At 43.3% G+C, this 14,472-nt stretch overlaps 1 protein-coding gene across 6 annotated transcripts in view; it reads right to left on the reverse strand.

Annotated features, from left to right (window-relative positions):
* Positions 1-14,472, reverse strand: part of MYO7A (myosin VIIA) — a 148,117-nt gene that overhangs the window by 3,056 nt on the left and 130,589 nt on the right. For all 6 annotated transcript variants that reach the window (XM_078390211.1, XM_072993470.2, XM_072993469.2 and 3 more), the window contains 10 exons: positions 13,565-13,718; positions 12,474-12,629; positions 11,736-11,841; positions 9,821-9,934; positions 8,559-8,646; positions 5,988-6,094; positions 3,898-4,083; positions 2,093-2,209; positions 1,079-1,162; positions 131-250 (listed from right to left, as the gene is read on the reverse strand). In XM_078390211.1, the coding sequence (XP_078246337.1) occupies positions 131-250; positions 1,079-1,162; positions 2,093-2,209; positions 3,898-4,083; positions 5,988-6,094; positions 8,559-8,646; positions 9,821-9,934; positions 11,736-11,841; positions 12,474-12,629; positions 13,565-13,718 (1,232 nt within the window). The remainder of the gene's footprint in view (positions 1-130; positions 251-1,078; positions 1,163-2,092; positions 2,210-3,897; positions 4,084-5,987; positions 6,095-8,558; positions 8,647-9,820; positions 9,935-11,735; positions 11,842-12,473; positions 12,630-13,564; positions 13,719-14,472) is intronic.

Genomic DNA, 14,472 nt, shown 5'->3' on the forward strand with positions numbered 1-14,472 from the left:
AAAGAAAGAGAACATTCTGGCTTTCAAAAAGAGGCAAGTCAGGCGGGTTGTGCGGCATTGCTCTGAACCGGGGGATCGCACCCACCTCTCTCTGGGCCTGTAGGAACAGGCTGGTTTTTTTTTTTCTTACCAGGGACGTCTCGCAGAGCAGTTTGCTCCCCCGCACCAAGTTGCCGATGGTGATATGGAAATAGGTGTTCCCGCTGCTCCAGTTGGAGATCTTTGTGAACGGGTGGGTGATGAGAATATCCTACAGACACAAAGAAGGCAGTTAAAGGTGTCCCCAGAGGCACTCCATCATGGACCTGCATTTGGATCTCCTGCTAATACCATGAGTTCTGACCAATCAAAAGCAGGGGGGTGACGGCAGTACTGCTTTCCCATTGCATTCGTTTGGGTCAGAAACCGTTGAGATGTCAGCTTTGCAATCAGAAGGGGATAACATTTTATCCCTCCAGACCTAACTCCCAGGCCCCCCCAGACCTTCTGTCTCAGCTCCATCAGCCTGCAAATGAATACTATGCTTTTCCCTCTGTGACCGATCACTAGACAAAACATGACTGGTTTGCAAGCTTGAGGAGATGCAAGATCTTGGGACAGGAAAACTGTACGTCTTTTAACTTGCAAGGGAGTGCAGCTTCTAACTGTGAAGCTGCCATCTCATCCGTTTGTTCTGTCAGTGACTTATTGTCTCTGCCATTAGAACAGGCCTCAGGATGAAAAGCCTCAAAGAGTCCCATTTTCCATAAATGTTATCTAATTCATTTAATCACAAAGAAAGAATGTTCCAGCTACCTATGTGTTGTAAATGCAGGCATTAAAATGTGTCGAGTGACACTGAATAGAATTTACTCATAATACCTAAGGATATGACATTTTTCGGTATCTTCTCAGTATGAAAACCCTGGAAGATCGTTTACTGATACTGTTGTAACATGCAAAAAAGGTGAACTTTTATTCAGCCTGTCCTTCAACTCACTTTTCACCTCCGATGTAACCTACACTCAACAACTCTTGCACTACAGAGTGCTCAACCTTCAGTCCTGCTTACAAAGGCTGTTAAGTAAATCCACCTTACCTTCGTTTTGCGGTCAATGAGGCTGACACCATGCTTATTGATAGCAATTAGAAGGAGTTCTGGGTAATTCGGATCAGTTGTTTGCTGTGGAAAATAGAGGGTGAGAGACCTGTTGCTAAAGCTCAGAAAAAAATTATATAGGATCATAGAGTTCGAAGGGGCCTCTTAAGGCCATCCAGTCCACCCCCCTGCTCAAGGCAGGAATCCAAATCAAAGCAGATCAGATAGAGGGTGGTCCAGTTTTCTCTTGAATGTCTCCAGCACTGGAGCACACGATGATTTCAAGAACCAATGACTTCTTGAGGTCGTTGGTTCCATTATCAGACTGCTCTAACAGTTGAGAAGCCTTTCCTGATCTTCGGCCTAAAACTGATGGACATGATTACGGCCGAAACTATTTTCCAGTTAAGACAAGAGTTACAAAAACACATCCAAGGGTCAGGATGTGGGTTGCTGAGGGACCCTCAAGGAGTCTAGAACCACTGCTGGTAAGAGAACAGCACCACACAATTAATCTCTGCTCAAGATGATCCCTACTTAGCATGTACAACTGATGCAGAACTGGCAGCTAATGTGTGTTTTACGCTTCCACTTTCACAAATGAGGTGTGTAGCTACTTAAGGATGGAAACTTTTCTATTGTAATGACTAAAATGGAGAAGCCCTCACCAAAGGTCTGTTTGCCAAAGACCAACTGAATAATTACTTAGGTTTCAGGGGAGGGAAAAAATAGTTCTTTCTGTCCAGGTATTTAACATGATCTGATAAACTGAATGGTGACTTTTATCTGCCATCTTCTGGGGTCCTTTTGGAAACGAATGGTTTGGTTTTTAATATTATAATATTATTTTTTCTTCTGACCTGTAGCAGTCCCGAAGGGCTCTACTGTGTCCAAAATTAGGGAAGAGAATCGTCTTAAACAAAACACAGAAAGGCAGCTTTTTAACTGTCTTTCCCTCGGACAGCCACTCCCACCCTCAGAGAAAAGAGGTGAGACAGGAAGAAATTCTCCCACCTTCACTTCGAAGAAAGCCGATCCAAACGTAGGCCACTTGAACACAATCTTGAGGAAGGCAAGCTTGGCTTCTTCTCTCGTTTTGCCCGCATGCTTGTTGAAGTAGGCCACGATGGACTGCGAGGGAGAACATACAAAAGGGTTGAATGATTCATGCTGTTTTTGAGTGAGTGTGTGTGTGTGAGAGAGAGAGAAAGAGAGAGAAAATGTTTCAGTCAGGAGATGGATTCAAACTTCTTGGTAGCCATAAAAATTAAAACCTGACCATCCAGGATTGCCACCCTATGCATGAATTGTGGCAAAGAAATAAATGATGAAGGAAATAAAGGCGAGCAAACCTACTTTCTCCAGGTGTAAACATGGCTGCAAATTTTTTTTTTTGCTAGCGTTACATTTTTCCCCAGTTTGATTTTCACCTGTATAGAGACATTCTGATGCTCAGATTTGGCTCAGATTTTTCTGCACGTATTTTTATTTGGGAGAAATTCCATGGCCGAATTCTTAGACGTGTGAATACAGCAGGACAACAGTTATCGCATTTGTATGAGTGGAGGGAGGGATGGGGCCCTTTAAAAAAAAACATCCTGGTGCTACCCTGAATTTTTGGTCAAAAAAATTCATCACAAACTGCTAATCCACCTGCTTACTTTAATAAAGGACAATGTTTATTAAAAGTATTGCTGATCCTTAGCGAACTACGAGTCTTCCTCACCATTTACCTGCCTTCGTTTTTTAAACAGCCTTTGCAACCCTTTGTTATTCAGCAAGAGGATGCTCTTAATTATGTTTAAAGTCTGCAGTTCCAAATAGATATAAATTAATCTATAATGAATTTAATGCATTTTATAATGGAATACATGTAATTTCGATTACTTTTAATTCATACTTAGTTATGCCTAAGTGTGCTGGAAGAAATTTTATTTCTTTTATGAAATCTGACTAGGGAGAAATATAAAACAGGTAATATATGAAGATACACACACATAATAAGTAATAGAAATAGAGATGGACATGAACCACCGGTTCACCAGTTTGTACCAGTCTGATTTTTGGCCGAACTGGTGTTCGGGGCTTCCCGGCCCTGCCTCCTTCGGCAGCCGCCTACTCAAAAGGCAGCTCCCTGGCTTCCCTGCTCTTCCTCCTCTGGGCACTGCCTCTGAGCGGGCGGTTGCCAGAGGAGGCCGGGCTAGGAAGCACCAAACACCAGTTTGTTCGAAGGACGAACCAGCACAAACTGGCAGTTCGTGCCCATCTTGAAATAGAAAAATCCACCAAACTCCATCCTGTCCCTTTAAATCATGACCAGTTTTGGGAATGCAGCTCATGAATCTTTGAACAACCAGAAGATCGCCTACAACCCTGTAAAAGTATCCCATCTCCATGACTAGCAACCAGGCCTTCTCAGTGGTGGCCACCTCCCTGTGGAGGTGCACCAGGCCCCTTCCCTTCTGATATTCTGAAAGTGCTTATAAACATTGTTTTTCAGGAAGGTATTTCAGAGTATTCTCTCTTTATTACTGTTGCCGATTCAGTTTCTTTACTGTTATTATATTCTGTACTCTGTATTTTTGTCCGTTGCCACCATATTGGGTTTCTGGGACTGTTGCCCTCCTTTTTTATATATTTTAATATTTTGAGGGCGGGATGTTTTCTTTTATGTTTTCAGGTTTATTGTTGGTAATGACCAAAGGTAGTGGCATGCCATTAGGGGGTGCTGTACAGAAATATAAATAGGAATCCAATGACTTTCTTTTCCTCTCCGAACGTACAGGAGAAGGGAAAGCCTCGTGCTAGAAGAGACCTACCCTCTTCCAGTCATCTGGAGAAAGCTGCCGAATGAGGGGATCGGGCACTAACTCCTTAAGGAGCTTAGGGATGCTGGGGAAGTAGGTCTTGTCATCTTCAAACTTCACCCTGTAAATCAGGGCGGCCAGCTGGAAAACCTCCTCTCGGCTGCATTTATGGTAGCCACGAAGGTACTTTGGTAACTCCTGTGTGAAAAAAAAAAGAAGATAAATGAGAAAAAGTACTGTAAGCGTTCTGCCAGGTCATGAGAATGGAAGGCTGATCTTTTGTCAGTCTTTTGTTTAGAGGAAAACAGTAGGACTCCCCTTATCTGCAGGATCAGTATCCTGCTGTAGATCTAGTGGAAGGGAGTTCCACAGGTGTGGAACCACCACCCAAAAGGCCTGATTCCTACTTGACATTCTTCTGCACTCTCTTGGTGTGGCCATTCTAAGAAGCAGGGCCTGGGAGGAACAGGTGAAAAGGGCAGTACAGTAGCGGGCCCCCTTATCCACGGAATCAGTATGTGCTGATTCACTTATCCATGGTCTAAAATTATTAAAAAATATTTAAAGAAAAATCCTGGAAATATATATTTCCAAAGATGAAATTATCAGAACTGACCACTGGAAGGAGCCAGAGACCATGCTATGTATAATGTTCACTACTGAAGTAGAGTTGGCTATAATCCGTGTTTTTCAGCATCTGTAGCAGTACTCTCAAAGGCTTTCACGGCCGAAAGAGACTATGGTAACGTGCTCTCAATAGAGGTCTTGGAACAGCGTCTAGTGTGGCTTAGAAGGCCAATTCGAGTGTGACCATCCCTTCCACACTGGAGACAAATACAATCTGTCCCCTCTCCAGCTCCATGATTTTGCTGCTTTTGTGACTTCCTCTTTGCCTCAGCCTGCTGGACAAGGGTCTCTTCAAATTGGGAGAGGCCGTGATGCACCACCTGCCTCCAGCTTGAATGCTCAGAGGTCAAGGTCTCCCATCTGTTGAGGTCCATTCCTAAGGCCTTCAGATCCCGCTTGCAGATCTCCTTGTATCACAGCTGTGGTCTCCCTCTGGGGCGATTTCCCTGCACTAATTCTCCATACAGGAGATCTTTTGGAATCGGACCATCAGCCATTCTCACAACATGCCCAAGCCAACGTAGGCGTCGCTGTTTCAGTAATGTGTTCATGCTGAAAATTCCAGCTCGTTCTAGGACTACTCTGTTTGGAACTTTGTCCTGCCAGGTGATACCAAAAATCTGTCCAAGACAACGCCTATGGAACGTGTTCAGCTTCCTCTCCTGCCGTGCACAAAGGGTCCAGGACTCACTGCAGTGCAGGAGTGTGCTCAGGACACAGGTTCTATAGACCTGGATCTTGGTATAGGCTGTCAGCTTCTTATTGAGCCCTACTTTCTTGACTGCATGGCATGGGATTGCCCTTAGCACGCAGGCATGGGGTCAGGTGGGCAGCAGGCGCAGAGGCAGACAGCCCGACCCCAGGAAGGAGGAGAAAGAGGAGGAGGAGGGAGCAAGAGGACCAGGTCGAGAGGTGACTGGGGGGGGAGGGAGGATGTGGGAAAGGGGTGGACGGGCATCCGTTTTGCCAAAGCGAAATGAAGCGCTGCAGGGTATAAAGTTTGGCACTTTGTTTTGCTTTGGCAAAACAGGATCCCCAGACTGGGTCATGAACCGAACCACGAACTGGCCTGATTTGTTGGTTTTTTCTGATTCGTGGTTCATCGTTCGTGCCCACCTCTGTTTAAGTTACATTAACTGACGGAGGAGACCTTCCTGGGGGGAATATGTTAGAGAATGCTTCCGATGCAATGTATCGTGGGCTGCGTGTGACGTCAGAGAGAAACAAGGGAGAGAAATTAGAAGAAACCCATCATTAGAGCCAGAAATTCCTTAAGTGCTGAAAGCATCTGACTTCCACAGCAGGAGATTTCTTCCCATCTCCTGCAGTTTGCAAGTTATCTTGCTTTGTTTCGCTCCTCAAAGGGGCATACACATGTTGAAACGAATGAATAAATAAAAATACACATTTCCCCCCTTCCTCCCTACAGACCAAAGGGGCCGCCCCGGCAAAGACACTCGTGGTTCATAGCATACCTGATAGTAGTGGAAGATGGAGTCAGCCATTGAATCCTTTCCAGGCACAGTGTTGGTCCAAAGCTTTTTCATGAAGAACACTTGATATGTAAGAGAAGGCACTATCCCTGGCCAAAGAAATAATCGCAGCGTAAAATGCTAATTCAAGCTGTTAGTGACGACAGTGTAAAGTCCTAAATGGTTTAGGGCCTCGGTATCTGTCAGACTCTCTCTCCCAAAGAACGACCATAGGATGCCCATATCCGTGGAAGGTTGGTTCAAACACCACCACAACCACCACCACCCCGTGGATGCAGGGAAAACGTGGATTATAAGAAACGCTATAGTGGTGCCCCGCAAGACAAATGCCTCAGAGGAGAAAAAACTTGCAAGACGAATGGTCTTGGTGATGGGGGTTGATGACTCACAAGACAAATGTTCCTATGGCCGTGCTTCGTAAGATGAATGTTTTCCATTTTTTGTTCCTGCCTCATGTTTGCTGATTTTTAAATGATTTTCTATGAGGTTTAAAAAGTTAAAGTTTTTGATTGAATTTTTTATAATCATCTACACAATAGGTATGGCTTTAAAGAGCACTTAATAAACCCTTTGTAAACCAAATTTGATTTTGTTCTGACTTTTTTTGCCCATAGAAACGCATTAATTAGATTTCAAAGGATTCCTATGGGAAAACACGTTTCGCAAGACAAATTTTTCGCAAGACAACATTAACCAGTGAACAAATTAAATTTGTCTTGTGAGGGACCACAGTATTTTGATAGCCAATGTGATACATTGCACGGTCTCCAGTTCCCTCTAGTGGCCACTTATAGTAACTTCAACTTTAGAAATATATATTTTTAATTTTTTTCTTTCCATATTTTAAATATTTTCAGTCCATGGATCAGTGAAACAGCAGGATTCCAATCCTGTGGATAAGGGGGGGGGGTTTCCTCCTATACTGCCCATTTCACCCGTTCCTCCCAGGCCTTGCTTCTTAGAATGGCCACACCAACAGAGTCCAGAAGAATGTCAGCTAGGAATCGGGCCTTCTGGGTGGTAGCTCCACACCTGAGGAACTGTCTTCCACTAGATTTACAACAGGCCCCACCCTTCCTAACTTTCAGAAAGCGTGTTAAGGCAGAACTTGATAAAGAGACCTTTAAAAACATACTTCCTCTGAGATAGAAATTTACAAATTTTATTCTGGAGCTTAATTTGATGTCACCATATGATTTTGTTGTGTTTGTTGCTGTCTATATTATTCTGTTATTTTATTCTGTTGTTGGAGGGGGATGACAATGCTACTGTGGGTTTAGTTTCCTTTGTGTTCATCGCCAAGAGTAGTGGGTATCCCCTAAGTCGGTTGTTATATAAATAAAATAAAATATGAGTAATAAAACTGGAGGTAATACTTGCACACAGCAATCAATAGGATGGTTTGCAGAGCCTTACAATGTGACTTTTTGGACTACGACTCCCAGCATTCCTCAAGCCAGCTGCTCTCTGGGGGAATGCTGGGCTTTACAGTCCAAAAAAAGGAATGTTTCCAAGCTCTGGGTGGCTTCATTTTTATTTATTTATTTATTTATTTATTTATTTATTTATTTATTTATTTATTTATTTATTTATTTATTTATTTACTTATTTACTTACTTACTTACTTACTTACTTACTTATTTATTTATTTATTTATTTATTAGATTTCTATCCCGCCCTTTTAGACAAAGTCTACTCCGGGTGGGTTCCATTAAACATTGTAAATTAAAACAGTTAAAAACAATTCAAAACAATAGTGATTAGCAATGCTTAGTAATTCTCAAGGTGGGGAAACAGAAAATTATAATATAAATAAAGTCAAGTACAGTGGTGCCCCGCATAGCGACGATAATCCGTTCCAGAAAAATCGCCGCTATGTGGATTTGTCGCTATATGGAACAAAAAAGCCCATAGGAATGCATTAAAACACGTTTAATGCGTTCCTATGGGCAAAAAACTCACCGTTATGTGAAAATCCTCCATACGGCCGCCATTTTCGGTGCCCGGTAAGCGAGGAATGGGCGCAAAAACACAGCGGGCGACCATTTTAATTACTTGGCGGCCATTTTGGAATAGCCAATCAGCTGTTCTAAGAACATCGCTATGCAAAAATCGGTAAGCAAAACAGCTTACCGATCACCGCAAAGCGATGTTTTACCATTTAAAACATCACAATGCGATCGCTTTTGCGATCGCAAAAAAATCATAGCTATGCGGATTCGTCATTAAACGAAGCGCTCGTTAAGCGAGGCACCACTGTATTGACAGGAGGGAAGTCCTGCCTAAAGAACCAAGTTTTTAATTCATCACTTTGAACGAACGGTGAGAATTCTCCCTGCCAGGATGGAATCGTCCTCTGTATAAATTGAAGCATCCCTTCACACAGAAAGCTAGCCAATCAGGGAGAAGGGTTCCGATTCAAGCTTAGGAAGCGCATTTGATCACCTGGGGACTTTGACACCTCATTACACTACAGTCAAGGGCTCCCACCAATCTTCTGGCATTTAAAAACATAGTTCTATCGGCAAGAAGGAACGGTGTGGCCGCACTTACCATCTTTCGGTGGCCTGGCTTTTTTGATCCAGTCGGTCAGGTGTCTGACGAAGTCGAAGAAGAAATCTCCTTCCGGTACGCTGATCACCTGCAGGAACACATGGCATTTGAAAGAAAAGAAACACAGCAATGAAAAGCCAGCTCAGTGGTTTAAGCAGCTGGCCGTGGAGCGAGAGGGTTGGGAGTTCGATTCCCCCATGGGACCTCCTTGATGGGGGTTGGACTGGATGATCGAGAGGGTCCCTTCCAGCTCTGCAGTTCTAAGATTCTTCTTCTAAGGTCCTTGTCAAGGGACAACCAAGAAGCAGTCTTACCAAGGAGGGCAAACTCTTGGAAGGAGTTTGGTTAATACTAACAGAACACATGAGCAGTGGTTCTATGGTTGGGCAACGACCACTCCTTGGACTGAGTTTAGAAACAGGTAACGCAAAGCCAGGTTTTGGAGCTCCAGTGGAATGTCTTAAATCAGGGAAGCCCTGGTCTGCAAACTGGAGGCAACCCCCTTGGGTTCTCCATCTGCCCCACAAGATTCTTTGGCTCTTACTTCCAATCAACCATGAGAGACTTTTTTAAAAATATAACAAGAAAAGGCACCTTGTGTTTGTGGAGCATTTGTGTAGAATCGAGCTATGCTTTGCAACTTGTAAATCGGTTCCTGGAAATGAACCGCACTTTGATGCCCAGCAGGGCTTGGAAGAACACAATTCGGTTGCACCCATTTTGCTGCGGTCCTACAATCATGGCTGGAACATGGCTCCCCAAATCTTTACCAAAACAGAATCCAGTCCTTAGCCTGAAAAAAAGCCTCCCCACCTCTGGTTTAAGTCAGGAGAGCAAGACGGATATATTACGCCTGCCACAGGATCTATGATAAAATACCAGAAATTGATTCATTTGAAATGTGGTAATGGAGGAGAGCTTTGTGAGAGAGCTCTGGGCTGCCAGAAAGACAAACAAGGAGGGGTCCTAAATCAAATCAGGCCTGAATTATCTCTGGAGACAAAAATTATGAAGCTGAGGCTGTCGTATACTTTGGGCACATCACGAGAAGGCAGGAATCATGCTGGGAAAAGTTGAAGAGAACAGGAAAAGAGGAAGACCAAATACGAGATGGGTGGACTCCCTAAAAGAAGCCAGAGGCTTGAATCGGCAAGACCTGAGCAAGGCTGTTGAGGACAGGACATTTTGAACAGCAGTCATTCATTACGCTAGTGAGGGCTTGACGGCATCTAACAACAACGGAGTCTTGATTGTTTGCTTACCTTGTCAGAGATTTTGACAAAGAGGCTGAAGCCTTCCGATGACTTCAGCAGGAGCCGATTGGAGATGTTCTGGCAGAAATCTTTGGCTTTGGTGCTCGACTCCACTTCGAATGCCTGCCAAGATAACGTGACTTTTACACCTTCTGAAGGGTCATCCCTTGGGAGCCAGATACAGATTGAGGAAGGGTCTCCCCTGTGACCATCTTTGCAAACGTTCAGCACCCTTGACCCTGGTCCTCCCACAATCCCTCCCCCTTTTTGCTCAGAATCATAGCATCATGGGGTTGGAAGGGGCCTACGAGGCCATCAAGTCCAACCCCTTGCTTAATACAGGAATACCGTCAAAGCATATCAGAGGGTGGTCCAGTTTTCTCTTTAATGCCTCCAGTGCTGGAGCGAGCACTGTGGGAGTCCTGGGAAGACTGTGATACGGACTCCGACAGAGCATCGCCTTCTGAAATAATTGGTTCCATTGTCGTACTGCTCTAACAGTTAGGAAGTTTTTTTCCCTGATATTAGCTGAAATATGGGCTCCTGTCGCTTGAGCCCATTATTGCATGTCCTACATTCTGGGAGGATCGAGAACAGATCCTGCCTCTCCTCTGTGTGACAGCTTTTCAAATATTTCAAAAGTACTATCCTACTGTAGTTTGCTTTTGTTTTTAAGCTGGTCATCAGAGGAGCTACGCTTGCACATCTGACTATTCAGATACATAACATGGAAGGCTTTGCATGCCTGGAGGGGGAACATGGTAAGAGCAGAAAATATTCATTCTCCATCATTCGCAATCTTGCCCTAACTCCCGAATTCTTGGTTCTGTAAATACTTGACTACAATTCATCTCTACAGTCTTTCAACATACCCTGAGGCCCCTCTTTGTGGGTCACGGTCGTTTTTATTTTTCTAAGAATTTTGCTCTCACCTTTAGGTGGGCACAAAATATAGGGCATAATATTGATATTGATCAATGGTTGCAAATATGGAAAAATAACATCAAGCTCACTAAATCAGTAATTTCAAGGAGAACATATATAAAATGTTTTATAGGTGGCATATGACTCAGAAAAAAATTGTCAAAGATTTATACAGAGGTGTCAAATGTGTGTTGGAAGTGTGAAGCACAAGAGGGAAGCTTTTCCCATATGTGGTGGACTTGTAGAGTAGCGAAACAGTGTTGGATAGCAGTACATATTCAGTTACAAAAAAATACTGCTCTGTAACGTTTCACTAATCCCAGAATTGTTTTTACTGAGCATTATACCAGATAATATAGATGACAAATAACTACCTAGTTATATCTATCTATCTATCTATCTATCTATCTATCTATCTATCTATCTATCTATCTATCTATCTATCTATCTATCTATCTATCTATCTATCTATCTATCTATCTATCTATCTATCTATCTATCTATCTATCTATCCATCCATCCATCCATCCATCCATCGATCGATCTAGTCATGGCAGCCAGAATTCTTTATGCTAAGAACTCGAAGAAATCAGAGATACTGAAACAAGAGGAACTCATTGAGAAGATATGGGAAGCAGCAGAAATGGATATTCTATCAGAAGTGTTGAAAGACTGTCCAATACAAAAGGCAACTGAACGATGGGATTTATTAGATAAATGGCTGGAGTCACCAGCTAGTGCTTGAATAACATAGAATTAAACTAGGATGTAACTGTAAGTTGAAAACTGGAGGGCAATCAAATTGTAGAAAGGCGAAAAGATGACTTAATATTGCAACATGAACAAACAGATTGGATGACAGTACATGCTGTGTTCTTCTTCCCTCTTCTTTCCCCTCCCCCCATATCCCCCTCTACCTTCTGTACTCCTTACCTTATCCCTAGTTGTTAAAAAAAAAAAAGAAATTCAAAAAAAAGAAAAGAAAGGATTTTGCTCTCACCTCATCCGTGTCATCTGGGAAGTACACTTTATGGAAAATCTGTGTTGTTTTGTGCTGAATCGCCTCGACTTCTACTAGATGGGGTGGGTACTTCCGAGACCCATTCCTGCAAAACAAAAAAAATTATCGTGGTCGTGGCAGCTAAGCACTCACTGTTAACTAAACTGCTGTTCCGTGAGGGCCATTAAAAGAGGATCAAGACATCTGTCCATGGGAGAAGTTGGGGGGGGGGAATAATGACTCAAAAACAAGGTGTCCTTCTCTGTATTTCTACAACTTCTTTATTATTTATTTATTCCTTTGTTATACTGCCCTACGTTGGGCACATCATGCGAAAACAAGACTCGCTGGAAAAGAAGAATACCTGGAAAGGTTGAAGGCTGCAGGGAATGAGGAAGACTAAATGTGAGATGGGTTGGCTCCCTAAAGGAAGCCACAACCCTGGGTTTGCAAGAGCTGAGCAAGGCTGTGGGAGACCCTCGGTCATAAGGTCCTCACACATCAGAGGTGACGTGAGGGCACATAACATGAAACAAAGGCACTAGTTAATTTTTCAAACTGTGGTGGCTCTTCTCGCCTCTCTATGGCGAGATTTCTCAGGCCATGGGAGATTGATTGGCCGAAAGTCCCCTGGCTCACTGAGAATCTTCTGCTATAGCCCAGTATTGTTGACCAGGTTTTGCTAACACCTAGTCTGGGGAGGTCTTCTCAGACGTCACCCCCCCAGGGTGTTGTTACCTCAGTGCTTTCTGCAGCCTCTGCATGCAGTCGGTGGCGAGCGGGTGATGCTTCCGGGACTGAATGAACCGCTGGACGTGAGGTAAGAGGATGTTGCTGGGAGGGAAAAGGCCCGTACACAACCACAGCAGCTCCCAACCCTTCTCTTCACTGTATCTTTAAAGAAAAATGCAAAAAAATTAAAAAATGCATTCTCAAGACATGTACTGTGTTGCTAGAATACGCCTACATAAAGACAATTAAAGACTATTTACTTAATCTTAATTAAAAACAAAACAAAACAAAATACCAGCTGCTGCATATATATTCCAGGGCCTGGGAAAAGTATTCTTGTGAATTGCAGCTTCCATTTAAGTCCGGGAAACAGGAAGAAACAGGAATAATATAACACAATAAATGCATTGAACACAATATGCATTTTATTCGTATTCAAGGTGAGTAACAGACATGGATTTTTATTCGTATATGGGATACGAATAATATAACACAATAAATGCATTGAATTGGATTTTGAACCTGAAGTGGATGAAGGAAAGGAAAGGACCACACGTGAATCAGAATCCCAAGGCTTACCAATTGTTAAAAAAAAACCATGCACAACAATCACCCAAAACAAAGTTATAAGTGAATAATTTCAACAGGAACATGAATGTTAAAATTGCATTCAATTCTAAGAATTGAGTGCTCCCCCTGCTTCTGTCCATTCCAATTCCTGAGCCTTTCTAGAATTCAGTAAGTTTGGGGTCACGTGCTCTCTTTAAAAATATACTTCTCGCTGACGTGGGAGGAACGGAACTTTTTATTTTCATTTTAAATTTTATTTTGCTCGGTGTTGCCTTTCAAGACAGCGACGAAGGCACAAATATAATTTGGCAGACCCCCCCACCCCACCCCCAGTAATTCTGATATCTCCTTGGACCAACATGTAGATGCATTTTAACTTTCCAGAAAAGAGGAGCAGCACAACAAAAATGGGGCGTCCTTGATATGAATGTGGAGCTACCGTATTTGGCTCTCGCCGTCATTCCATAAAAGGTTCATCGCAAACGTGATTCTAGGCAGGCACCCTTTGAAGAAGCAAGATCCCTTACTTAATGTGGTTGTCGGTGAGCTGCTTCAGAATCTGAGAGTAAATCTCATCCTTCAGTGGCTCGGCTTTCAAGGCTCCTTCAAATATTTGGTCTGTGAGTTCGTTGACCGAACGAGTCCTCTTGGAGGGGTAGTCACCCATATACTTCAGGACGGGTGGACAGACCGAGTTAAGGGTGCAATAACTAGAAAGGCGGGGTAGAATTTGCAATGTCTTTATTTTGAGCTTTTGAAGCCTTTACACACTGCCTTTCCCCCAATAAGTATTCAAGATGAGTAACAGACATGGATTTGACCCAACTCCGGGAGGCGGTAGAAGACGGGGGGGGGGGCTGGCATGCCCTGGTCCACGGGGTCACGAAGAGTCGGACACGACTTAACGACTAAACAACAACAAACAGACATGGACCAGAAGATCTTTAGGTTCACCACCTGTCCTGTAGTTGTGCAATAGTGCAGGCAACCAGTTGTGCAATCAGGCACGTAACTGAAAAACTGAAAACGAAGGCATAAATAGCACGAATGCCGTTTTTAAGAACTCTTATTTTTTGCATATCAGGATATCATGGCTTCTTTCATTTTATTCAGACTGCATTTTTAATAAAGTCTCCCAATTTTTTTTCCTAATGAAAGGGTCCAAATCCAATTGCTAGATCTAAGGAGAGCCACCAAGAAAGCAAGTGTTGGACTTTTGCAAGGGTTGACTTCCCATTGAGTCACTCACTGGCTTATAGCAACTGGGACTGACAACTGGATTTAGAGCGAGAGACATTTCTGGCCTGTCCAGGAAGGCGCCTAAAAGCAATACAGTGGTGCCTCGCTTTACGATTGCCCCGCATTATGATGAATCCGCTTTACGATGATCTAAATGGGGGAATTTCGCTTTGCGATGATCGGTTCCCTGCTTCGG

Source organism: Pogona vitticeps, chromosome 3 (genome assembly GCF_051106095.1).
Source record: "Pogona vitticeps strain Pit_001003342236 chromosome 3, PviZW2.1, whole genome shotgun sequence".
In the NCBI taxonomy this organism is placed as follows: domain Eukaryota; kingdom Metazoa; phylum Chordata; class Lepidosauria; order Squamata; family Agamidae; genus Pogona; species Pogona vitticeps.